The sequence below is a fragment of the Ipomoea triloba genome, chromosome 7, assembly GCF_003576645.1.
Source record: "Ipomoea triloba cultivar NCNSP0323 chromosome 7, ASM357664v1".
Lineage (NCBI taxonomy): Eukaryota > Viridiplantae > Streptophyta > Magnoliopsida > Solanales > Convolvulaceae > Ipomoea > Ipomoea triloba.
The window spans coordinates 12306191-12331981 of NC_044922.1; the positions used below are offsets into that span (position 1 = coordinate 12306191).

Sequence of the window (25791 nt, forward strand, 5' to 3'; positions counted from 1 at the left end):
AAATTATATGGCCCAAAACAATGCCTTCATTAACCATGAAATTACTTTTCTCCCAACTCAAGGTTAAGTTCATTTTAACACATCTTTCAAGAACAGAAGATAAATGAGAAAGACAGTTATCAAAAGAATCACCAAACAGAGAAAAGTCATCCATAAACACTTCAACATATCTTTCAATCATATCAGAAAATATTGACATCATACACCTTTGAAAAGTCGCAGGTGCATTACATAATCCAAATGACATTCTGCGGTAAGCAAAAGTGCCAAAAGGGCATGTAAATGTCGTTTTCTCTTGATCTTCAGGTGCAATTGGAATTTGAAAATAACCTTGAAAGCCATCTAGAAAACAGTAATAAGCATGCCCAGCTAATCTTTCTAACATTTGATCAATAAAGGGCAGAGGAAAATGATCTTTTTTAGTGGCAGCATTCAATTTTCTGTAGTCTATGCACATGCGCCACCCAGTTACTGTTCTAGTTAGAATTAATTCATTTTTTTCATTAGTGACCACAGTAATTCCAGATTTTTTTGGCACTACGTGAACTGGACTTACCCATTTACTGTCTGAGATTGGATAAATGATACCTGAGTCCAGCAACTTTAGAACTTCTGCACGTACAACCTCCTTCATATTTGGATTTAACCTGCGCTGAGGTTGACGGACAGGCGTTCCACCTTCTTCAAGTAGGATTCGGTGCATACAAACTGTTGGACTTATTCCTTTAATATCTCCTACTGTCCAACCTATTGCACTTTTATATTTTTTTAATACCTCTAACAACCTTTGTTCTTGTTCCTGTGAAAGGTTAGAGGCAATTATTACAGGATAAGTATTATTCGAACCTAAGAAAGCATATTTTAAAGAACTAGGAAGAGGTTTTAATTCCAGCTTGGGCGAAACATCAGCTTCAATTGAGGGATGGTGTTTTTCTTTTATTTGCTCCAGACAGTCTGTGAGTGAACATCCTTCACCACCCCCCTCTTTTATTGGACTTTGATTAGGTTCCTCTTCATCAGCTTCGACCTTCAACGGAGATTCATCTAAAAACTCAGCAGAAATTATGGAATCTAAAATATCTACAGCAAAGCAATGATTATTATTGTGTTCAGACAATATCATTGACTTCAGAATAGAAAATTCAACAGTTTCATCAAGGACAGTCATGGTTAACTTTCCATTTTGGACATCAATCATTGTTTTTGCTGTGGCCATGAAAGGTCGGCCAAGCAAAATAGGCATGTTCTGCGCATGATTGCACTTTTTATTCATATCTAAAACAACAAAGTCGGCAGGAATTATTAGTTTATCAACTTGGACCAAAACATCTTCTACAATGCCCCTAGGATATCTAACAGAGCGATCAGCAAGCTCTAGGGACATTGTAGTGGGCTTTAATCTATCCAGACCCAACTGCAAGTAGACAGGATAAGGCATCAAGTTAATGCTTGCCCCTAAATCAAGCATTGCATTTTCTTTCTTAGAATTCCCCACTGTAATAGTTATTATGAAACTACCGGGGTCTTCTAATTTTGGGGGCACGTCAGTTTGTAAAACAGCACTCACAGTTTTAGACATAAAGACTTTTTCATTATGTTCATACTTACGCTTTCTGGTGTTTAGTTCTTTCAAAAACTTAGCGTAGGCAGGCATATTCTTAATCATATCTAACAAAGGCAAGTTCACATTCACTTTTGATAACAAATCATAAATCTCAGAAAACGATTTATCAAACTTTGAATTTTTCAATCTACCAGGAAATGGAACTGGGGGAGCACATGGCTTAGGGGGCACATAAGGATCATTAGATTTATGCAATTTGGGTTCATCCTTATTAGCATCATTATCAACATTCAAATTTTCAACTATTTCAGCTTGTTTAGAAGTGGTATTTTCTCTAACAACATTTTCAATAACTTTACCACTTCTTAACACAGTCATAACCTTAGCTTCTTCAGGTTGGCTAGGCAACTTACCTGGCACATGGCCTTGTAGTGCTTCGGCAATTTGCCCCACTTGGACTTCCAACTTTCTCATGGAAGCTTCATTTCTGGCAAGTGAAGCCTCAGTTTTAGCAAGTGATGCCTCTGTTCGTTGGAACCGTTGATCGTTTGCTTCTTGTTGCATTTGGAACCGCTGGTTATTTGCTTCTTGCTATCTATTACAATTCTGTATGAAAATATCCAAAGAATCCTCCCAAGATGGTTTTTTCGGTTGAGGTGGAGCAATAGGTTGAAAATTATTCTGGTTATTATTCCAAGAAAAATTGGGATGGTTTTTCCAACCCGGATTATAAGAATTAGAATACGGGTCATTTCTAGGCCTTTGATTGAAACTATTCATAGCATTGGCCTGTTCAAAATTATGAACATCTTCGTCCACCATAGATGCATTGTTTTGCTTCATACTCATCATAGAATACATGCTTTTCACTTGTTTTGCTAACTCAGATACTCGAATTTCCAACCCAGCATTTGAATTAACTTCATACATACCTGGCGTCCGTCCCCTAACGCTCTTTTGTTGGGAGTTTGCCCCTAGCATTTCATACAATGCTAAGGTTTCCTCCGCAGTTTTTTCTCCCATGGCTCCTCCAGCCGCATTGTCAACCATTGATTGGCTAGTTTGAGTCAAACCATCATAGAAAGTTTGATTTTGAAGCTCCAACGGGTAGCCATGGTGGGGGCATTGAATGAGCAACATGTTGAACCTTTCCCATGCCTCATGGAATGGTTCGCCTTCAGCTTGCGAAAAGGTCGCAATTTTTCTTCTCAATTCAGCAGTTTTAGCATGGGAATAGAACTTACCAATAAACTTGTTATACACCTCCGGCCATGTCCGAAGGGATCCAGGTGTAAGAGTCATGAACCATGTTTTTGCTCCATCTTTCAAGGTGTATGGGAAACACCTCATCCTCAGTGCATCCTCGGTCAAGTCATTCAACGGGAAGTGTTGGACTACCCCGTAGAAATCCCTGATAAAGGTAAGGGCATCTTCGTTTGCTGAACCGTGAAAAGATGGCAATTGGTTGTAGTGAACCGTTTTAAGCTCATAGTTCCTGGCTGCATCAGTAAGCACTATGCAAGAAGGTGAAGCTCCTACTTGGGGCCTACCAAAGTCTTTCATTAGCCTGGGGTTGGGTTGAGGGTTTGGTCGATGGGGTTGAAGAAGTGCGTCCATTGTTGTGGTTGTTTCTTTTGGTTCAAAACTAGGTATTTCAGAAGGTAAAGTTTTTTTCTTTTTTTTATCAATGCGGTCGTCCAAAGGCAATAGTGTAGGTTTTAAAGAACGACGACCTTGCATAAAATAAAAACACAAATAAACTAACAAACGAACAAAATAAAATATTCAAGTAAGAGTAAAAGGAAAAAAAAAAAGAAAAATTAAACAAATACTAAAAGCACTTTTTTTTGAAATTTTTTTTAAGGCAATATTAAGCAACTAAAATAAAATGAATGAGTGTCCTAATTATTTAAAGCAAAGGTAGGAGAAAAAAAAAACAAATTAAATTGCACAATAAATAACTCCCCGGCAACGGCGCCAAAAATTGATGGACAATTTTATATAAAGTCCTCGCAAGTGCACGAGTCGGTGTAGTGATAGTGTGCAAACGCAAGGGTCGATCCCACAGGGAATTAAAACCATGCAATTTATAAACTTTGAAAATAATTAAAGCGAATGAAAATAAGTAAAACCAGAACTAGCAAAACACTTAGAGAAATGGCATAAAAAGGCAACAAAAACGAGATAGCAAAATTAGCTAAGCACCTTTAATCTAGAATTAAAATAAAATACGTAGCAAAGCTTCACAATTAGCACTAGAATCTAGATTACTCCATGCAGTTTTTACTCACACAAATTGAGAATGAAAAAGTTAAATAAAACTTGTAATGGCAGTATCATCTAGGACAACAAAATTAGCAAATCATTTTTTTAAAACAGTAATTAAGTAAACAGCAGTAACAAAGCTTAAAGAAAGCCGTACATTGGCCTAAACTTAAAAAGCAATAATATACTCAATAACGGAAAAAAAACTAAACAAGACAAGGAAAGAAAAGGAATATAATTAACGCTTTGCAAATTCACTATTTAAAAACTTAAATATGCTTTGGGGATTGACGAATTATGATGCGCTGTGAATTAAAGAAAAGGAAAGCAAAACACAATTCTCAAACTCATGCTATGGACTACTGTAGCTTTAATCAATACAATGAATGTGCAAATAAAAAAAATACCGAACAAGAGTTGCTGCCAAAGTGATTTGTCTTGCTGCTGGAAAGTTTCTCCTGCCCAGAATAGATTCGACGCTGCCACCAAAATTGCAGACGGCTATCGCCCCTGAACAAAAGTCCGCCAACGAACCGGAATACAATCGAAGCTATGGTCTGGGGTAAAATTGATGGTTTTATGATTAAGATTCACCCCCTCCTTCCTTCGTTCTGCCTCCTTTTTATATTGCTATCTCTCAACTGCTTTTCCGACTACCAAATTTCAAGCCAAGCAATCAGTTTCGCAGAGGAGCGAAAATTGAGGAGTGCCATGGAGCTTTTCGCCAGTTCGAAAACCCAGCCAAAAATATCGGACAATAATGCGACCGAAGCCTTTACCGTCCACGTTGTCCGAGGATGTCGTCTGCCGCCAGAACTCTCGCATCTGTTCATCGATGTGTCTCTCTTGTTTGCGACCGGGAGTCTTTCATTATAATACTAATAATAATAATAATAATAATAATAATAAACTTATTAAATTGGATTAACAAAAACAGAGCCGTGTGTTTGAACTAACAAAATTAAAATAACAAAAACAACCTCAAAATAAATAAAAAATATTACTAAAGGTAAATATAGCAAAACTAGATAAAAAAAAGATATGAAATTGATTAAAAATTAAAAATTAACTATACAAAGATTATTAAAATAACAAAAATAATAACGTTTATCAAACTTCCCACACTTATTTATTTGCTTGTCCTCAAGCAAAGATATTATTAAAAAGGAATAAAAGAAATAAAACCATGTATTAGATCGAGCTTCGCCCAAATAGCCGTTCAAATTTATTGCCTCATCAATGCAAGGTTAGTACCAACTCAAAGAATGCCTAAAACACTTTGACTAGAAATTAAATAACTTAATTCGTTATTCACAAAATAAAACTTGTGCACGTGTGTTGGTACCCCGCATATGAGTTATACAAAGAAAAAAACTCAATAAAATGAATATGAAAATTTCACAACATATAACCTAAGTCAAATTCAAAATCATTCTATCATAGTGCATGTGCAAAAACATGAAGGTACAAGGATCAAAGGCAATTATTGAAAATTTAAATGCAAAAGCTCGTCTCTTCCAAAGTTCACTCATTATTTTTTTGTTTTTGACTTTTTCCAAAGAGAACTTCCCCAAAAAAACTCGCCATTTTACGCCAGGCATGTTTGGGTTTTCAATTTTGTGTGTACTCATGAACCAGACCACAACACTTATTTATTTATTTATGGTACATGTGTAGGTGGTTGATTCAGCGGAGTAGAATCTCTGATTTATTGCAAATAAAGTTAATAAAACACTCTCAATTATTAAAATGTTTTTTTTTTCAAGATTTTTTTTTTTGAATATATTTTTCACCTCACTTATGCCACAAAGAATGATCCTTGAAACCAACAAACTACACCACAATTTATAGCACTCAAGAATTATTCAAGAATTTGAAAAAGAGTATATAAAGTGAAAGATGCATATAAACTATTAAAGAAAATGCTTAAAACATATAGGGGTATTTGTGATTTTCATATTATATTGTTTTGTTTTGTTTTTTTTTTTGTTTTTTGTTTTTTTTTTTGATAAAGTTATTCAAGAGCTAAAGCAATTAACAACTAGCCACATGCAGTATGCACACTAAGAGCTGACAGAAACTTGCATTATTTTCATCATAGGCTATTCAAAAGACTTATCGGGTAAGAGCTCAAGTTCGTACTTATTTATTAAAAAGTTTTTTTTTTTCCGCAAAAGAAATGAGAATGACAAACATACCCTCCCCACACTTATTTCAAACATTGTCCTCAATGTTGAGAACATAAATTAAAATAGAAACACAACATAAGAGCTCATAAATAAGGAAAATGAAAATAAAGGAAAAGGGAAAGAGAACCGGGTTGCCTCCCAAAAGTGATTCAGTTATGGTGACAACATGGGCAGTCATAATCCTGCAATTGTACCTGTTCAACAATATGGGCTGATGGATCACCCTCAAAGTATTGCTTAAGTCTTTGCCCATTTACTTTAAATTTTTCACCTGTGTTTGGGTTTTCAATCTCACAGACACCATGAGAAAATACTTCAACTACCACAAATGGTCCTGTCCATCTCGACTTTAATTTACCTGGAAACAATCTCAATCGAGAGTTAAATAACAAAACTTTCATACCAGGTGAAAAATTCTTCCTCAAAATAGACTTATCATGATAGGCTTTGGTTTTCTCTTTATAAATTTTTGAGTTTTCATAAGCCTCATTTCTTATTTCATCCAATTCATTCAAATTTAATTTTCTTATTTCACCGGCTTTCTGCAAATCAAAATTCAGGAATTTAATAGCCCAATAGGATCTATGTTCTAACTCAACAGGCAAATGACAAGCTTTACCAAATACTAACCTGTACGGGCTCATACCAATCGGGGTTTTGTAGGCTGTCCTGTAAGCCCACAGTGCATCATTCAATTTGACAGCCCAATCCTTTCGGGAAGAATTTACTGTCTTTTCCAAGATTACTTTAATTTGTCTGTTACTCACCTCTACTTGGCCAGAGGTTTGTGGATGGTACGGGGTAGCCACCCGGTGAGTAATGCCATATTTTTTCAGAAGACCTGCAAAAAGTTTATTGCAGAAGTGGGTACCTTCATCGCTAATAATAGCTCTGGGCGTCCCAAACCTGGCAAAAATATCTTTCAAAAACTGCAAAACAGCTTTACTGTCATTTGTCCTAGTAGCTACAGCTTCAACCCATTTTGACACATAATCAACAGCCACAAGAATATAATTATAACCAAAGGAAGTAGGAAAAGGCCCCATGAAATCAATTCCCCAAACATCAAAAAGATCAACAACCAAAATATTTGAAAGGGGCATTTCATGACGCTTACTTATATTACCAGTCCTCTGGCATCTATCACACTTAGCACAAAATTCAAATGCATCCTTGAACAAAGTGGGCCAATAAAAGCCTGCAAAACTTTCAATGCAGTTTTCTTCCCACTAAAATGTCCTCCGCAACTCAAAGTGTGGCTATGATTCAAAATATTTTGCTGTTCAAACTCAGGAACACACCTTCGAATAATTTGATCAGGACAAATTTTAAACAAATAAGGCTCATCCCAAAAGTAATGTTTTCGAAAGAAAATGTTTTTTTCCTTGTGAATTCAAGTCTGGGTGAAATTGACCCGAGACTAAATAATTCACAAAATCTGCATACCAAGGCTCTTTATTTTGTAACGAAAGCAACTGTTCGTCAGGGAACCTATCATTTATAGGAATATCAGAATTATGACAATTATTAGCTACATCTGGTAAACGAGACAAATGATCAGCTACCACATTCTCGCACCCTTTCTTGTCCTTGATAGTCAAATCAAATTCTTGCAGCAACAAAATCCATCTTATTAGCCTAGGCCTAGCATCTTTTTTAGCCAACAAAAATTTCAAAGCAGAATGATCAGAATAAACAATCACCTTAGAACCAATCAAGTAAGAACGAAATTTTTCTAACGCAAAGACTATAGCCAACAACTCCTTTTCAGTAGTTGTATAGTTAACCTGAGCATTATCTAAAGTTTTACTTGCATAATGAATCACATAAGGCAGTTTATTAATTTTCTGTCCTAAAACAGCACCTAAGGCATAATCAGATGCATCACACATTATTTCAAAAGGATACTCCCAATTAGGTGCAGCAAGAATGGGATCGGAAGTTAATTTTTCTTTCAAAAAGTTGAAAGCAGATAAACATTCATCATCAAACTTGAAGACAACATCTTTTGCTAACAGGTTACACATGGGCCTACAAATTTTTGAAAAGTCTTTTATGAAGCGCCTGTAAAAACCTGCATGACCAAGAAAACTTCGCACTTCTTTCACAGATGTAGGGGGAGGTAATTTAGAAATAACTTCAATTTTAGCCTTGTCAACCTCTATGCCCCTGTCAGAAATTATATGGCCCAAAACAATGCCTTCATTAACCATGAAATTACTTTTCTCCCAACTCAAGGTTAAGTTCATTTTAACACATCTTTCAAGAACAGAAGATAAATGAGAAAGACAGTTATCAAAAGAATCACCAAACAGAGAAAAGTCATCCATAAACACTTCAACATATCTTTCAATCATATCAGAAAATATTGACATCATACACCTTTGAAAAGTCGCAGGTGCATTACATAATCCAAATGACATTCTGCGGTAAGCAAAAGTGCCAAAAGGGCATGTAAATGTCGTTTTCTCCTGATCTTCAGGTGCAATTGGAATTTGAAAATAACCTTGAAAGCCATCTAGAAAACAGTAATAAGCATGCCCAGCTAATCTTTCTAACATTTGATCAATAAAGGGCAGAGGAAAATGATCTTTTTTAGTGGCAGCATTCAATTTTCTGTAGTCTATGCACATGCGCCACCCAGTTACTGTTCTAGTTAGAATTAATTCATTTTTTTCATTAGTGACCACAGTAATTCCAGATTTTTTTGGCACTACGTGAACTGGACTTACCCATTTACTGTCTGAGATTGGATAAATGATACCTGAGTCCAGCAACTTTAGAACTTCTGCACGTACAACCTCCTTCATATTTGGATTTAACCTGCGCTGAGGTTGACGGACAGGCGTTCCACCTTCTTCAAGTAGGATTCGGTGCATACAAACTGTTGGACTTATTCCTTTAATATCTCCTACTGTCCAACCTATTGCACTTTTATATTTTTTTAATACCTCTAACAACCTTTGTTCTTGTTCCTGTGAAAGGTTAGAGGCAATTATTACAGGATAAGTATTATTCGAACCTAAGAAAGCATATTTTAAAGAACTAGGAAGAGGTTTTAATTCCAGCTTGGGCGAAACATCAGCTTCAATTGAGGGATGGTGTTTTTCTTTTATTTGCTCCAGACAGTCTGTGAGTGAACATCCTTCACCACCCCCCTCTTTTATTGGACTTTGATTAGGTTCCTCTTCATCAGCTTCGACCTTCAACGGAGATTCATCTAAAAACTCAGCAGAAATTATGGAATCTAAAATATCTACAGCAAAGCAATGATTATTATTGTGTTCAGACAATATCATTGACTTCAGAATAGAAAATTCAACAGTTTCATCAAGGACAGTCATGGTTAACTTTCCATTTTGGACATCAATCATTGTTTTTGCTGTGGCCATGAAAGGTCGGCCAAGCAAAATAGGCATGTTCTGCGCATGATTGCACTTTTTATTCATATCTAAAACAACAAAGTCGGCAGGAATTATTAGTTTATCAACTTGGACCAAAACATCTTCTACAATGCCCCTAGGATATCTAACAGAGCGATCAGCAAGCTCTAGGGACATTGTAGTGGGCTTTAATCTATCCAGACCCAACTGCAAGTAGACAGGATAAGGCATCAAGTTAATGCTTGCCCCTAAATCAAGCATTGCATTTTCTTTCTTAGAATTCCCCACTGTAATAGTTATTATGAAACTACCGGGGTCTTCTAATTTTGGGGGCACGTCAGTTTGTAAAACAGCACTCACAGTTTTAGACATAAAGACTTTTTCATTATGTTCATACTTACGCTTTCTGGTGTTTAGTTCTTTCAAAAACTTAGCGTAGGCAGGCATATTCTTAATCATATCTAACAAAGGCAAGTTCACATTCACTTTTGATAACAAATCATAAATCTCAGAAAACGATTTATCAAACTTTGAATTTTTCAATCTACCAGGAAATGGAACTGGGGGAGCACATGGCTTAGGGGGCACATAAGGATCATTCGATTTATGCAATTTGGGTTCATCCTTATTAGCATCATTATCAACATTCAAATTTTCAACTATTTCAGCTTGTTTAGAAGTGGTATTTTCTCTAACAACATTTTCAATAACTTTACCACTTCTTAACACAGTCATAACCTTAGCTTCTTCAGGTTGGCTAGGCAACTTACCTGGCACATGGCCTTGTAGTGCTTCGGCAATTTGCCCCACTTGGACTTCCAACTTTCTCATGGAAGCTTCATTTCTGGCAAGTGAAGCCTCAGTTTTAGCAAGTGATGCCTCTGTTCGTTGGAACCGTTGATCGTTTGCTTCTTGTTGCATTTGGAACCGCTGGTTATTTGCTTCTTGCTATCTATTACAATTCTGTATGAAAATATCCAAAGAATCCTCCCAAGATGGTTTTTTCGGTTGAGGTGGAGCAATAGGTTGAAAATTATTCTGGTTATTATTCCAAGAAAAATTGGGATGGTTTTTCCAACCCGGATTATAAGAATTAGAATACGGGTCATTTCTAGGCCTTTGATTGAAACTATTCATAGCATTGGCCTGTTCAAAATTATGAACATCTTCGTCCACCATAGATGCATTGTTTTGCTTCATACTCATCATAGAATACATGCTTTTCACTTGTTTTGCTAACTCAGATACTCGAATTTCCAACCCAGCATTTGAATTAACTTCATACATACCTGGCGTCCGTCCCCTAACGCTCTTTTTTTGGGAGTTTGCCCCTAGCATTTCATACAATGCTAAGGTTTCCTCCGCAGTTTTTTCTCCCATGGCTCCTCCAGCCGCATTGTCAACCATTGATTGGCTAGTTTGAGTCAAACCATCATAGAAAGTTTGATTTTGAAGCTCCAACGGGTAGCCATGGTGGGGGCATTGAATGAGCAACATGTTGAACCTTTCCCATGCCTCATGGAATGGTTCGCCTTCAGCTTGCGAAAAGGTCGCAATTTTTCTTCTCAATTCAGCAGTTTTAGCATGGGAATAGAACTTACCAATAAACTTGTTATACACCTCCGGCCATGTCCGAAGGGATCCAGGTGTAAGAGTCATGAACCATGTTTTTGCTCCATCTTTCAAGGTGTATGGGAAACACCTCATCCTCAGTGCATCCTCGGTCAAGTCATTCAACGGGAAGTGTTGGACTACCCCGTAGAAATCCCTGATAAAGGTAAGGGCATCTTCGTTTGCTGAACCGTGAAAAGATGGCAATTGGTTGTAGTGAACCGTTTTAAGCTCATAGTTCCTGGCTGCATCAGTAAGCACTATGCAAGAAGGTGAAGCTCCTACTTGGGGCCTACCAAAGTCTTTCATTAGCCTGGGGTTGGGTTGAGGGTTTGGTCGATGGGGTTGAAGAAGTGCGTCCATTGTTGTGGTTGTTTCTTTTGGTTCAAAACTAGGTATTTCAGAAGGTAAAGTTTTTTTCTTTTTTTTATCAATGCGGTCGTCCAAAGGCAATAGTGTAGGTTTTAAAGAACGACGACCTTGCATAAAATAAAAACACAAATAAACTAACAAACGAACAAAATAAAATATTCAAGTAAGAGTAAAAGGAAAAAAAAAAAGAAAAATTAAACAAATACTAAAAGCACTTTTTTTTGAAATTTTTTTTAAGGCAATATTAAGCAACTAAAATAAAATGAATGAGTGTCCTAATTATTTAAAGCAAAGGTAGGAGAAAAAAAAAACAAATTAAATTGCACAATAAATAACTCCCCGGCAACGGCGCCAAAAATTGATGGACAATTTTATATAAAGTCCTCGCAAGTGCACGAGTCGGTGTAGTGATAGTGTGCAAACGCAAGGGTCGATCCCACAGGGAATTAAAACCATGCAATTTATAAACTTTGAAAATAATTAAAGCGAATGAAAATAAGTAAAACCAGAACTAGCAAAACACTTAGAGAAATGGCATAAAAAGGCAACAAAAACGAGATAGCAAAATTAGCTAAGCACCTTTAATCTAGAATTAAAATAAAATACGTAGCAAAGCTTCACAATTAGCACTAGAATCTAGATTACTCCATGCAGTTTTTACTCACACAAATTGAGAATGAAAAAGTTAAATAAAACTTGTAATGGCAGTATCATCTAGGACAACAAAATTAGCAAATCATTTTTTTAAAACAGTAATTAAGTAAACAGCAGTAACAAAGCTTAAAGAAAGCCGTACATTGGCCTAAACTTAAAAAGCAATAATATACTCAATAACGGAAAAAAAACTAAACAAGACAAGGAAAGAAAAGGAATATAATTAACGCTTTGCAAATTCACTATTTAAAAACTTAAATATGCTTTGGGGATTGACGAATTATGATGCGCTGTGAATTAAAGAAAAGGAAAGCAAAACACAATTCTCAAACTCATGCTATGGACTACTGTAGCTTTAATCAATACAATGAATGTGCAAATAAAAAAAATACCGAACAAGAGTTGCTGCCAAAGTGATTTGTCTTGCTGCTGGAAAGTTTCTCCTGCCCAGAATAGATTCGACGCTGCCACCAAAATTGCAGACGGCTATCGCCCCTGAACAAAAGTCCGCCAACGAACCGGAATACAATCGAAGCTATGGTCTGGGGTAAAATTGATGGTTTTATGATTAAGATTCACCCCCTCCTTCCTTCGTTCTGCCTCCTTTTTATATTGCTATCTCTCAACTGCTTTTCCGACTACCAAATTTCAAGCCAAGCAATCAGTTTCGCAGAGGAGCGAAAATTGAGGAGTGCCATGGAGCTTTTCGCCAGTTCGAAAACCCAGCCAAAAATATCGGACAATAATGCGACCGAAGCCTTTACCGTCCACGTTGTCCGAGGATGTCGTCTGCCGCCAGAACTCTCGCATCTGTTCATCGATGTGTCTCTCTTGTTTGCGACCGGGAGTCTTTCATTATAATACTAATAATAATAATAATAATAATAATAATAAACTTATTAAATTGGATTAACAAAAACAGAGCCGTGTGTTTGAACTAACAAAATTAAAATAACAAAAACAACCTCAAAATAAATAAAAAATATTACTAAAGGTAAATATAGCAAAACTAGATAAAAAAAAGATATGAAATTGATTAAAAATTAAAAATTAACTATACAAAGATTATTAAAATAACAAAAATAATAACGTTTATCAAACTTCCCACACTTATTTATTTGCTTGTCCTCAAGCAAAGATATTATTAAAAAGGAATAAAAGAAATAAAACCATGTATTAGATCGAGCTTCGCCCAAATAGCCGTTCAAATTTATTGCCTCATCAATGCAAGGTTAGTACCAACTCAAAGAATGCCTAAAACACTTTGACTAGAAATTAAATAACTTAATTCGTTATTCACAAAATAAAACTTGTGCACGTGTGTTGGTACCCCGCATATGAGTTATACAAAGAAAAAAACTCAATAAAATGAATATGAAAATTTCACAACATATAACCTAAGTCAAATTCAAAATCATTCTATCATAGTGCATGTGCAAAAACATGAAGGTACAAGGATCAAAGGCAATTATTGAAAATTTAAATGCAAAAGCTCGTCTCTTCCAAAGTTCACTCATTATTTTTTTGTTTTTGACTTTTTCCAAAGAGAACTTCCCCAAAAAAACTCGCCATTTTACGCCAGGCATGTTTGGGTTTTCAATTTTGTGTGTACTCATGAACCAGACCACAACACTTATTTATTTATTTATGGTACATGTGTAGGTGGTTGATTCAGCGGAGTAGAATCTCTGATTTATTGCAAATAAAGTTAATAAAACACTCTCAATTATTAAAATGTTTTTTTTTTCAAGATTTTTTTTTTGAATATATTTTTCACCTCACTTATGCCACAAAGAATGATCCTTGAAACCAACAAACTACACCACAATTTATAGCACTCAAGAATTATTCAAGAATTTGAAAAAGAGTATATAAAGTGAAAGATGCATATAAACTATTAAAGAAAATGCTTAAAACATATAGGGGTATTTGTGATTTTCATATTATATTGTTTTGTTTTGTTTTTTTTTTTTGTTTTTGTTTTTTTTTTTGATAAAGTTATTCAAGAGCTAAAGCAATTAACAACTAGCCACATGCAGTATGCACACTAAGAGCTGACAGAAACTTGCATTATTTTCATCATAGGCTATTCAAAAGACTTATCGGGTAAGAGCTCAAGTTCGTACTTATTTATTAAAAAGTTTTTTTTTTTCCGCAAAAGAAATGAGAATGACAAACATACCCTCCCCACACTTATTTCAAACATTGTCCTCAATGTTGAGAACATAAATTAAAATAGAAACACAACATAAGAGCTCATAAATAAGGAAAATGAAAATAAAGGAAAAGGGAAAGAGAACCGGGTTGCCTCCCAAAAGTGATTCAGTTATGGTGACAACATGGGCAGTCATAATCCTGCAATTGTACCTGTTCAACAATATGGGCTGATGGATCACCCTCAAAGTATTGCTTAAGTCTTTGCCCATTTACTTTAAATTTTTCACCTGTGTTTGGGTTTTCAATCTCACAGACACCATGAGAAAATACTTCAACTACCACAAATGGTCCTGTCCATCTCGACTTTAATTTACCTGGAAACAATCTCAATCGAGAGTTAAATAACAAAACTTTCATACCAGGTGAAAAATTCTTCCTCAAAATAGACTTATCATGATAGGCTTTGGTTTTCTCTTTATAAATTTTTGAGTTTTCATAAGCCTCATTTCTTATTTCATCCAATTCATTCAAATTTAATTTTCTTATTTCACCGGCTTTCTGCAAATCAAAATTCAGGAATTTAATAGCCCAATAGGATCTATGTTCTAACTCAACAGGCAAATGACAAGCTTTACCAAATACTAACCTGTACGGGCTCATACCAATCGGGGTTTTGTAGGCTGTCCTGTAAGCCCACAGTGCATCATTCAATTTGACAGCCCAATCCTTTCGGGAAGAATTTACTGTCTTTTCCAAGATTACTTTAATTTGTCTGTTACTCACCTCTACTTGGCCAGAGGTTTGTGGATGGTACGGGGTAGCCACCCGGTGAGTAATGCCATATTTTTTCAGAAGACCTGCAAAAAGTTTATTGCAGAAGTGGGTACCTTCATCGCTAATAATAGCTCTGGGCGTCCCAAACCTGGCAAAAATATCTTTCAAAAACTGCAAAACAGCTTTACTGTCATTTGTCCTAGTAGCTACAGCTTCAACCCATTTTGACACATAATCAACAGCCACAAGAATATAATTATAACCAAAGGAAGTAGGAAAAGGCCCCATGAAATCAATTCCCCAAACATCAAAAAGATCAACAACCAAAATATTTGAAAGGGGCATTTCATGACGCTTACTTATATTACCAGTCCTCTGGCATCTATCACACTTAGCACAAAATTCAAATGCATCCTTGAACAAAGTGGGCCAATAAAAGCCTGCAAAACTTTCAATGCAGTTTTCTTCCCACTAAAATGTCCTCCGCAACTCAAAGTGTGGCTATGATTCAAAATATTTTGCTGTTCAAACTCAGGAACACACCTTCGAATAATTTGATCAGGACAAATTTTAAACAAATAAGGCTCATCCCAAAAGTAATGTTTTCGAAAGAAAATGTTTTTTTCCTTGTGAATTCAAGTCTGGGTGAAATTGACCCGAGACTAAATAATTCACAAAATCTGCATACCAAGGCTCTTTATTTTGTAACGAAAGCAACTGTTCGTCAGGGAACCTATCATTTATAGGAATATCAGAATTATGACAATTATTAGCTACATCTGGTAAACGAGACAAATGATCAGCTACCACATTCTCGCACCCTTTCTTGTCCTTGATAGTCAAATCAAATTCTTGCAGCAACAAAATCCATCTTATTAGCCTAGGCCTAGCATCTTTTTTAGCCAACAAAAATTTCAAAGCAGAATGATCAGAATAAACAATCACCTTAGAACCAATCAAGTAAGAACGAAATTTTTCTAACGCAAAGACTATAGCCAACAACTCCTTTTCAGTAGTTGTATAGTTAACCTGAGCATTATCTAAAGTTTTACTTGCATAATGAATCACATAAGGCAGTTTATTAATTTTCTGTCCTAAAACAGCACCTAAGGCATAATCAGATGCATCACACATTATTTCAAAAGGATACTCCCAATTAGGTGCAGCAAGAATGGGATCGGAAGTTAATTTTTCTTTCAAAAAGTTGAAAGCAGATAAACATTCATCATCAAACTTGAAGACAACATCTTTTGCTAACAGGTTACACATGGGCCTACAAATTTTTGAAAAGTCTTTTATGAAGCGCCTGTAAAAACCTGCATGACCAAGAAAACTTCGCACTTCTTTCACAGATGTAGGGGGAGGTAATTTAGAAATAACTTCAATTTTAGCCTTGTCAACCTCTATGCCCCTGTCAGAAATTATATGGCCCAAAACAATGCCTTCATTAACCATGAAATTACTTTTCTCCCAACTCAAGGTTAAGTTCATTTTAACACATCTTTCAAGAACAGAAGATAAATGAGAAAGACAGTTATCAAAAGAATCACCAAACAGAGAAAAGTCATCCATAAACACTTCAACATATCTTTCAATCATATCAGAAAATATTGACATCATACACCTTTGAAAAGTCGCAGGTGCATTACATAATCCAAATGACATTCTGCGGTAAGCAAAAGTGCCAAAAGGGCATGTAAATGTCGTTTTCTCCTGATCTTCAGGTGCAATTGGAATTTGAAAATAACCTTGAAAGCCATCTAGAAAACAGTAATAAGCATGCCCAGCTAATCTTTCTAACATTTGATCAATAAAGGGCAGAGGAAAATGATCTTTTTTAGTGGCAGCATTCAATTTTCTGTAGTCTATGCACATGCGCCACCCAGTTACTGTTCTAGTTAGAATTAATTCATTTTTTTCATTAGTGACCACAGTAATTCCAGATTTTTTTGGCACTACGTGAACTGGACTTACCCATTTACTGTCTGAGATTGGATAAATGATACCTGAGTCCAGCAACTTTAGAACTTCTGCACGTACAACCTCCTTCATATTTGGATTTAACCTGCGCTGAGGTTGACGGACAGGCGTTCCACCTTCTTCAAGTAGGATTCGGTGCATACAAACTGTTGGACTTATTCCTTTAATATCTCCTACTGTCCAACCTATTGCACTTTTATATTTTTTTAATACCTCTAACAACCTTTGTTCTTGTTCCTGTGAAAGGTTAGAGGCAATTATTACAGGATAAGTATTATTCGAACCTAAGAAAGCATATTTTAAAGAACTAGGAAGAGGTTTTAATTCCAGCTTGGGCGAAACATCAGCTTCAATTGAGGGATGGTGTTTTTCTTTTATTTGCTCCAGACAGTCTGTGAGTGAACATCCTTCACCACCCCCCTCTTTTATTGGACTTTGATTAGGTTCCTCTTCATCAGCTTCGACCTTCAACGGAGATTCATCTAAAAACTCAGCAGAAATTATGGAATCTAAAATATCTACAGCAAAGCAATGATTATTATTGTGTTCAGACAATATCATTGACTTCAGAATAGAAAATTCAACAGTTTCATCAAGGACAGTCATGGTTAACTTTCCATTTTGGACATCAATCATTGTTTTTGCTGTGGCCATGAAAGGTCGGCCAAGCAAAATAGGCATGTTCTGCGCATGATTGCACTTTTTATTCATATCTAAAACAACAAAGTCGGCAGGAATTATTAGTTTATCAACTTGGACCAAAACATCTTCTACAATGCCCCTAGGATATCTAACAGAGCGATCAGCAAGCTCTAGGGACATTGTAGTGGGCTTTAATCTATCCAGACCCAACTGCAAGTAGACAGGATAAGGCATCAAGTTAATGCTTGCCCCTAAATCAAGCATTGCATTTTCTTTCTTAGAATTCCCCACTGTAATAGTTATTATGAAACTACCGGGGTCTTCTAATTTTGGGGGCACGTCAGTTTGTAAAACAGCACTCACAGTTTTAGACATAAAGACTTTTTCATTATGTTCATACTTACGCTTTCTGGTGTTTAGTTCTTTCAAAAACTTAGCGTAGGCAGGCATATTCTTAATCATATCTAACAAAGGCAAGTTCACATTCACTTTTGATAACAAATCATAAATCTCAGAAAACGATTTATCAAACTTTGAATTTTTCAATCTACCAGGAAATGGAACTGGGGGAGCACATGGCTTAGGGGGCACATAAGGATCATTCGATTTATGCAATTTGGGTTCATCCTTATTAGCATCATTATCAACATTCAAATTTTCAACTATTTCAGCTTGTTTAGAAGTGGTATTTTCTCTAACAACATTTTCAATAACTTTACCACTTCTTAACACAGTCATAACCTTAGCTTCTTCAGGTTGGCTAGGCAACTTACCTGGCACATGGCCTTGTAGTGCTTCGGCAATTTGCCCCACTTGGACTTCCAACTTTCTCATGGAAGCTTCATTTCTGGCAAGTGAAGCCTCAGTTTTAGCAAGTGATGCCTCTGTTCGTTGGAACCGTTGATCGTTTGCTTCTTGTTGCATTTGGAACCGCTGGTTATTTGCTTCTTGCTATCTATTACAATTCTGTATGAAAATATCCAAAGAATCCTCCCAAGATGGTTTTTTCGGTTGAGGTGGAGCAATAGGTTGAAAATTATTCTGGTTATTATTCCAAGAAAAATTGGGATGGTTTTTCCAACCCGGATTATAAGAATTAGAATACGGGTCATTTCTAGGCCTTTGATTGAAACTATTCATAGCATTGGCCTGTTCAAAATTATGAACATCTTCGTCCACCATAGATGCATTGTTTTGCTTCATACTCATCATAGAATACATGCTTTTCACTTGTTTTGCTAACTCAGATACTCGAATTTCCAACCCAGCATTTGAATTAACTTCATACATACCTGGCGTCCGTCCCCTAACGCTCTTTTGTTGGGAGTTTGCCCCTAGCATTTCATACAATGCTAAGGTTTCCTCCGCAGTTTTTTCTCCCATGGCTCCTCCAGCCGCATTGTCAACCATTGATTGGCTAGTTTGAGTCAAACCATCATAGAAAGTTTGATTTTGAAGCTCCAACGGGTAGCCATGGTGGGGGCATTGAATGAGCAACATGTTGAACCTTTCCCATGCCTCATGGAATGGTTCGCCTTCAGCTTGCGAAAAGGTCGCAATTTTTCTTCTCAATTCAGCAGTTTTAGCATGGGAATAGAACTTACCAATAAACTTGTTATACACCTCCGGCCATGTCCGAAGGGATCCAGGTGTAAGAGTCATGAACCATGTTTTTGCTCCATCTTTCAAGGTGTATGGGAAACACCTCATCCTCAGTGCATCCTCGGTCAAGTCATTCAACGGGAAGTGTTGGACTACCCCGTAGAAATCCCTGATAAAGGTAAGGGCATCTTCGTTTGCTGAACCGTGAAAAGATGGCAATTGGTTGTAGTGAACCGTTTTAAGCTCATAGTTCCTGGCTGCATCAGTAAGCACTATGCAAGAAGGTGAAGCTCCTACTTGGGGCCTACCAAAGTCTTTCATTAGCCTGGGGTTGGGTTGAGGGTTTGGTCGATGGGGTTGAAGAAGTGCGTCCATTGTTGTGGTTGTTTCTTTTGGTTCAAAACTAGGTATTTCAGAAGGTAAAGTTTTTTTCTTTTTTTTATCAATGCGGTCGTCCAAAGGCAATAGTGTAGGTTTTAAAGAACGACGACCTTGCATAAAATAAAAACACAAATAAACTAACAAACGAACAAAATAAAATATTCAAGTAAGAGTAAAAGGAAAAAAAAAAAGAAAAATTAAACAAATACTAAAAGCACTTTTTTTTGAAATTTTTTTTAAGGCAATATTAAGCAACTAAAATAAAATGAATGAGTGTCCTAATTATTTAAAGCAAAGGTAGGAGAAAAAAAAAACAAATTAAATTGCACAATAAATAACTCCCCGGCAACGGCGCCAAAAATTGATGGACAATTTTATATAAAGTCCTCGCAAGTGCACGAGTCGGTGTAGTGATAGTGTGCAAACGCAAGGGTCGATCCCACAGGGAATTAAAACCATGCAATTTATAAACTTTGAAAATAATTAAAGCGAATGAAAATAAGTAAAACCAGAACTAGCAAAACACTTAGAGAAATGGCATAAAAAGGCAACAAAAACGAGATAGCAAAATTAGCTAAGCACCTTTAATCTAGAATTAAAATAAAATACGTAGCAAAGCTTCACAATTAGCACTAGAATCTAGATTACTCCATGCAGTTTTTACTCACACAAATTGAGAATGAAAAAGTTAAATAAAACTTGTAATGGCAGTATCATCTAGGACAACAAAATTAGCAAATCATTTTTTTAAAACAGTAATTAAGTAAACAGCAGTAACAAAGCTTAAAGAAAGCCGTACATTGGCCTAAACTTAAAAAGCAATAATATACTCAATAACGGAAAAAAAACTAAACAAGACAAGGAAAGAAAAGGAATATAATTAACGCTTTGCAAATTCACTATTTAAAAACTTAAATATGCTTTGGGGATTGACGAATTATGATGCGCTGTGAATTAAAGAAAAGGAAAGCAAAACACAATTCTCAAACTCATGCTATGGACTACTGTAGCTTTAATCAATACAATGAATGTGCAAATAAAAAAAATACCGAACAAGAGTTGCTGCCAAAGTGATTTGTCTTGCTGCTGGAAAGTTTCTCCTGCCCAGAATAGATTCGACGCTGCCACCAAAATTGCAGACGGCTATCGCCCCTGAACAAAAGTCCGCCAACGAACCGGAATACAATCGAAGCTATGGTCTGGGGTAAAATTGATGGTTTTATGATTAAGATTCACCCCCTCCTTCCTTCGTTCTGCCTCCTTTTTATATTGCTATCTCTCAACTGCTTTTCCGACTACCAAATTTCAAGCCAAGCAATCAGTTTCGCAGAGGAGCGAAAATTGAGGAGTGCCATGGAGCTTTTCGCCAGTTCGAAAACCCAGCCAAAAATATCGGACAATAATGCGACCGAAGCCTTTACCGTCCACGTTGTCCGAGGATGTCGTCTGCCGCCAGAACTCTCGCATCTGTTCATCGATGTGTCTCTCTTGTTTGCGACCGGGAGTCTTTCATTATAATACTAATAATAATAATAATAATAATAATAATAAACTTATTAAATTGGATTAACAAAAACAGAGCCGTGTGTTTGAACTAACAAAATTAAAATAACAAAAACAACCTCAAAATAAATAAAAAATATTACTAAAGGTAAATATAGCAAAACTAGATAAAAAAAAGATATGAAATTGATTAAAAATTAAAAATTAATTATACAAAGATTATTAAAATAACAAAAATAATAACGTTTATCAAATACTGTAATATACATCATATAGTAATCTATATATATATATATATATATATATATATATATATTAAAAATACACAAGATTAAAATATTTTGAACCACAATTGAATTGCATGGTATAATAACTATAAGTTTGTTTAATAATTATTACTTTCAATGTGACTATTTGTTAATATATGTACATAAATAATTTTGTTAAATATTGTAATATTATGTTGACTGATTTCAATTTTTTAAATAAATAAATTAATAAATATATAAATAAATATATAACCTTCAAACACGCAATCGTATAATTGAATAGCATTTAATTACGTACATTAACATAATATAGTAATATTTGTTTGGAATACTATAATATACATCATATAGTAATTTGATTGTTGGAATTTTTTTGAATATTATCATGAGAGGAATTTAATTACGTACATTAACATAATATAGTAATATTTTTTTAATATTATAATATACATCATATAGTAATTTGATTGTTGAATTTTTTTTTTGAATATTATCATGAGAGTAATTTAATTATGTAAATTAACATGATATATTAATATTTTTTTGAATACTATAATATACATTATATAGTAACTGGATTGTTTACAAATATAAAGTAAAAAAATATGCAAGATTAAAAATTTGAACCATAATTGAATTGCATGGTATATTATCATGAGAGGAATTTAATTACGTACATTAACATAATATAGTAATATTTTTTTTGAATACAATAATATACATCATATAATAATTTGATTGTTGGATTTTTTTTGAATATTATCATGAGAGGAATTTAATTACGTACGTTAACATATTATAGTAATATTTTTTTGGAATACTATAATATAGATCATATAGTAATTTGGTTGTTGTAATTTGTTTTTGAATATTATCATGAGAGAAATTTAATTTCGTACATTAACAATAACATAGTATAGTAATATTTTTTTTGAATATTATAATATACATCATGTAGTAATTTGATTGTTGAAATTTTTTTTTTGAATATTATCATGAGAGGAATTTATTTACGTACATTAATATAATATAATAATATTTTTTTGGAATACTATAATATAAATCATATAGTAATTTGATTGTTGGAATTTTTTTTTGAATACGATAATATACATCATATTTTGAATACTTTGTCAATTTTCGCCATAAATAAGGAATGATTTGGAATGTTAGAATTTATGATAAGGAATTACTATATAATATTATGTTGACTGATTTCAAATTTTTTGGACTAAAATAAGCAGAAAAGCTAGCACTTCTGTTTTAATATATATATATATATATAGATATAGATATAGACTAGATTATTCTAAGATTATAACTTCTTTGAATTATTTCATTTTACTTTTTCAATTTCTCCTTTGCCTTATTCCCAGTGTCACTTCATTAACTTTCAAGAATGTTGAATTTTGTGAGTTGTGTTACTTGTGTACAGTATTCCTAAGGTCAACAATCAGCCTTCTCCCTTCAGCCCTGCGANCTCGGCTCCACCGGCGACCGGCCTTAGTCTTCTCCATCTGGCGTCTAATCTTCAAGATTTCCTAACCTGCAAAGGCCCAAAGCAAACCAAACATCAGAGGTTAGGGTTTCTGTCACTTTTCCCCAATTCTCTGTTTTCTCCCCACTTTACAGTTGGAGAATAGAAGGATTTTAGGTTTTGATTTCGAGTGACGCATCGCTTTAATGGGTCGACGTCGGCTAATCAAAACCACCGTAGCAGATGCAAGTAGGGATTTAATAAGTCCTTTGCCGGTAGAGATAAAGCACAGAATTTTGGAGTGTTTGCCCACCCGAGATGCTACCAGAACTGCTCTACTTTCAACCCACTGGAATGATGTTTGGTTGCAGCATGTGAGGCTTGCGTTCGATTGGGAATTCTCATATAGTGTCGAACAGGGCCACTATGATAAAGGCAAAACTCTCGTTGACATAATAAATAATATTCTCCTTTCCCGTGCTGGACCGGTTAAGAAATTTACTCTACATATTGATGAAGATTATTATAGGCAGTCTGATTTAGATAGTTGGTGTCTTTTTCTATCAAGAAATGGTGTGGAGGAGCTTATCATAAAATTTTTTAATACTGGAGAGGATGAATATAAGCTGCCATTTTGTATACTGTCGTGCCGGACAATTAAGCAACTGAGTGTCGAAGGTCCCTTTATTGATTTGCCGGTAAATAATGTTGGTGGTATATTTTCGAATGTCACTTCATTATTTTTCTCAGAGTGTTGAATTTAGGCCCACTGTTAATGGAACTGCCTCTAGCATTAGTATTCCTAACCTTGAGAAGCTGGCTTTCTTTAATTGTGGAGGGATCAGTAAATTTGAGATCAGCGCTTCAAAACTTGAATGGTTGTCTGTTCGTTATTCTATGCGTGATGTGGTTGAATCAAGATGGTTGGCACCACATTTGAAAGCAATTAAGAGCCTTTGGTTGTGTGGCTCTTCCTTGTTGGTGAGAATCTGCCTCATTTTACGTTATGCAAATATGGATATATGGCTAATAGATTTAATTTAATTAGTTTCGTTCTGGCTTAATTGTTAAAGTCCTTAATTGTCTGCCTAATTTTTTCTCTTTCTTTATTACTATCTTTCAAGTATGTGGACGCATCTTTGTTTGCAACTGCAATAAATCTCCAAGTACTGGGGTTGTATTACTTAAGTTTAGGTTGTGGGAAGCAGCTCACCGCGGCTATGAAATTGCTTCAAAAATACCCCAACCTATGTGAACTGGGAATTGATCAGGTTGAGTATACATTTAATTTGGCAATCATGCATATATGATCCTTCTGTTTTTTCTTTCTCAAATGTTCTCAGAGTTGTGCATGTCTTTCATTTCTTCTTGAGTTATAGGATTTATGCAAACGTGATGAAGAAGCAGCTTTAAGACTTTTGGAGGATACAGATGGTTGCTTTATTGTTCAGGATCTAAAGATGCTTAACACAATCAAGATTGAATCATTTAGGGGATCCACAGTCGAAATGCTTTTTGTAAAAATGCTGCTCTCAAAATCTCCGGCACTAGAGAAAGTTATTCTTATGGTCATGGAATCTCGTGATATTGACACAAGGGAGTTGTTGCGTTTTCCTCGTGCATCTCCAAAAGCCAAAATTATTTGCATGGAACACGATGGCTCCATGTTTGGTTGTGCCATGGGCGAAATGTGATCAATGGGGATTTGTTAAGAGTGTGCCAAAAGATGCAAAGGTGATAAAAGCGTAGCTTTGGTGAACATGATAAATGATGTTGGATCTTTTGTGCCATGCCGGCAGCCGTGTTAAGAAATTTACTCTATGCACTCCCTGTGGAGTAAGGAACTGATTCTATTGGCAATTACGATTTCTTTTTTCTTAATATCGTCATGGTTGTACTTAATTTTCATTTCATGTTGAGTTGTAGACATTTTTATATGTTGAGATAAGACTTTCGGAGGATCTTATTGATTAGGATCCAAAAAGTCTTAACACATTGATGATTGAGTTGATTTAGGAAATAAACATTCAAAAAGTATTTTTATTTATTTATTTTGAAAATGTTGCTCTCTAAATCCCTTTCGGGAGAAAGCTGTTATTCAAGAATCATACGATCTGGACTCCTCCATGGTGGTCAAAATTCCAATGAAGTAGAAATGTAATCAATGGTTGTCAAGAATTGTTGTAAACATTTGTAAGATAAGGATGACATCTTATTTTGCTAAGCAGTAGACTTTAGTTCTAGCATAGTTGGTCTTGAGGTCCCAGAGGCTAAATCAATGAATAAGGAAAAGCCTCGGTATTCAAATCATATAACCGCAATCAAACCCAATACCACGAAGCTGAGACCCTCCATAGTTGCTGATACTGAGACGTTATTGGACGAGAAAAGTCATGCTCATGTGCCTTACGCCGTTAGTTACATGTTGGTATCCCCAGTGGATGATGTAGGTTCAAAGGTAGATTATGAGATTGAAACGCGTTTCAGTGAATCCCACGTGAAATTCCTACCTAAGATGGAAGATAGGAGTAAGAAAGAATGTCTCCCTTGAATATTTGTAAGTACTGGATTTTGTCTCGGACGATGATAGTGTGACATATTTTCAGTGTTCGAGCCACACTACTTCACAAAATTCTCTGTATTTAATTTCAATGACTAATAACAGAACATAAAAATAAATAAGCAATCAGTTCAAAATTTACATAACAAATTTGAAATGCAACAATGGAATCAATCAGAATTTTATGGAACAATTGATCCATATATATACAAATTAAATGAAGATTACCTTCAGATCCCATATATCAAGTTTGCATAATTTTGGGCATGCACGCAGAAGATACATGAATGCAGAATTATTTATATTTTTTGGCAAAGAGCTATAAATTGGTATATATAGCTAGTTTGAGGAGTTCAACGTTTGGTGCAAGTGCATGTCTCACTCTAGTAAGTTCTTCAATAAACACCT

General features: G+C 35.2%; 2 protein-coding genes, 3 non-coding genes and 1 pseudogene across 5 annotated transcripts; 4 read left to right on the forward strand and 2 right to left on the reverse strand.

Annotated features, from left to right (window-relative positions):
- Positions 1-7: 7 nt before the first annotated feature.
- LOC116024140 lies at positions 8-18515 on the reverse strand (annotated as a pseudogene).
- On the forward strand, positions 2673-2779 carry LOC116026363. Its single transcript, XR_004099832.1, has one exon. It is a non-coding gene; the product is annotated as a small nucleolar RNA R71 (small nucleolar RNA).
- LOC116026365 lies at positions 10867-10973 on the forward strand. Its single transcript, XR_004099834.1, has one exon. It is a non-coding gene; the product is annotated as a small nucleolar RNA R71 (small nucleolar RNA).
- Positions 18516-18542: 27 nt separating the features above from the next.
- Positions 18543-19568, reverse strand: LOC116024141. The gene has a single exon (XM_031265041.1). The coding sequence runs from the start codon at positions 19566-19568 to the stop codon at positions 18543-18545; it is 1026 nt and encodes a 341-aa protein (XP_031120901.1).
- On the forward strand, positions 19060-19166 carry LOC116026366. The gene has a single exon (XR_004099835.1). It is a non-coding gene; the product is annotated as a small nucleolar RNA R71 (small nucleolar RNA).
- A 3303-nt stretch (positions 19569-22871) lies between the features above and the next one.
- On the forward strand, positions 22872-24857 carry LOC116025412. Its single transcript, XM_031266632.1, has 3 exons — positions 22872-23804; positions 23948-24094; positions 24203-24857. Exons 1-3 carry the CDS (start codon positions 23529-23531, stop codon positions 24515-24517), a joined length of 738 nt encoding a protein of 245 aa, XP_031122492.1. The 5' UTR covers positions 22872-23528; the 3' UTR covers positions 24518-24857.
- Positions 24858-25791: the final 934 nt, after the last annotated feature.

Coding starts and splice junctions, on each gene's coding strand:
- LOC116024141 (XM_031265041.1), bottom strand. CDS start 19,568: ATGGACGCACTTCTTCAACCCCATCGACCAAACCCTCAACCCAACCCC.
- LOC116025412 (XM_031266632.1), top strand. CDS start 23,529: ATGTTGGTGGTATATTTTCGAATGTCACTTCATTATTTTTCTCAGAGT. Junction 23,805..23,947: donor TGTGTGGCTCTTCCTTGTTG/GTGAGAATCTGC, acceptor CTATCTTTCAAG/TATGTGGACGCATCTTTGTT. Junction 24,095..24,202: donor GTGAACTGGGAATTGATCAG/GTTGAGTATACA, acceptor CTTGAGTTATAG/GATTTATGCAAACGTGATGA.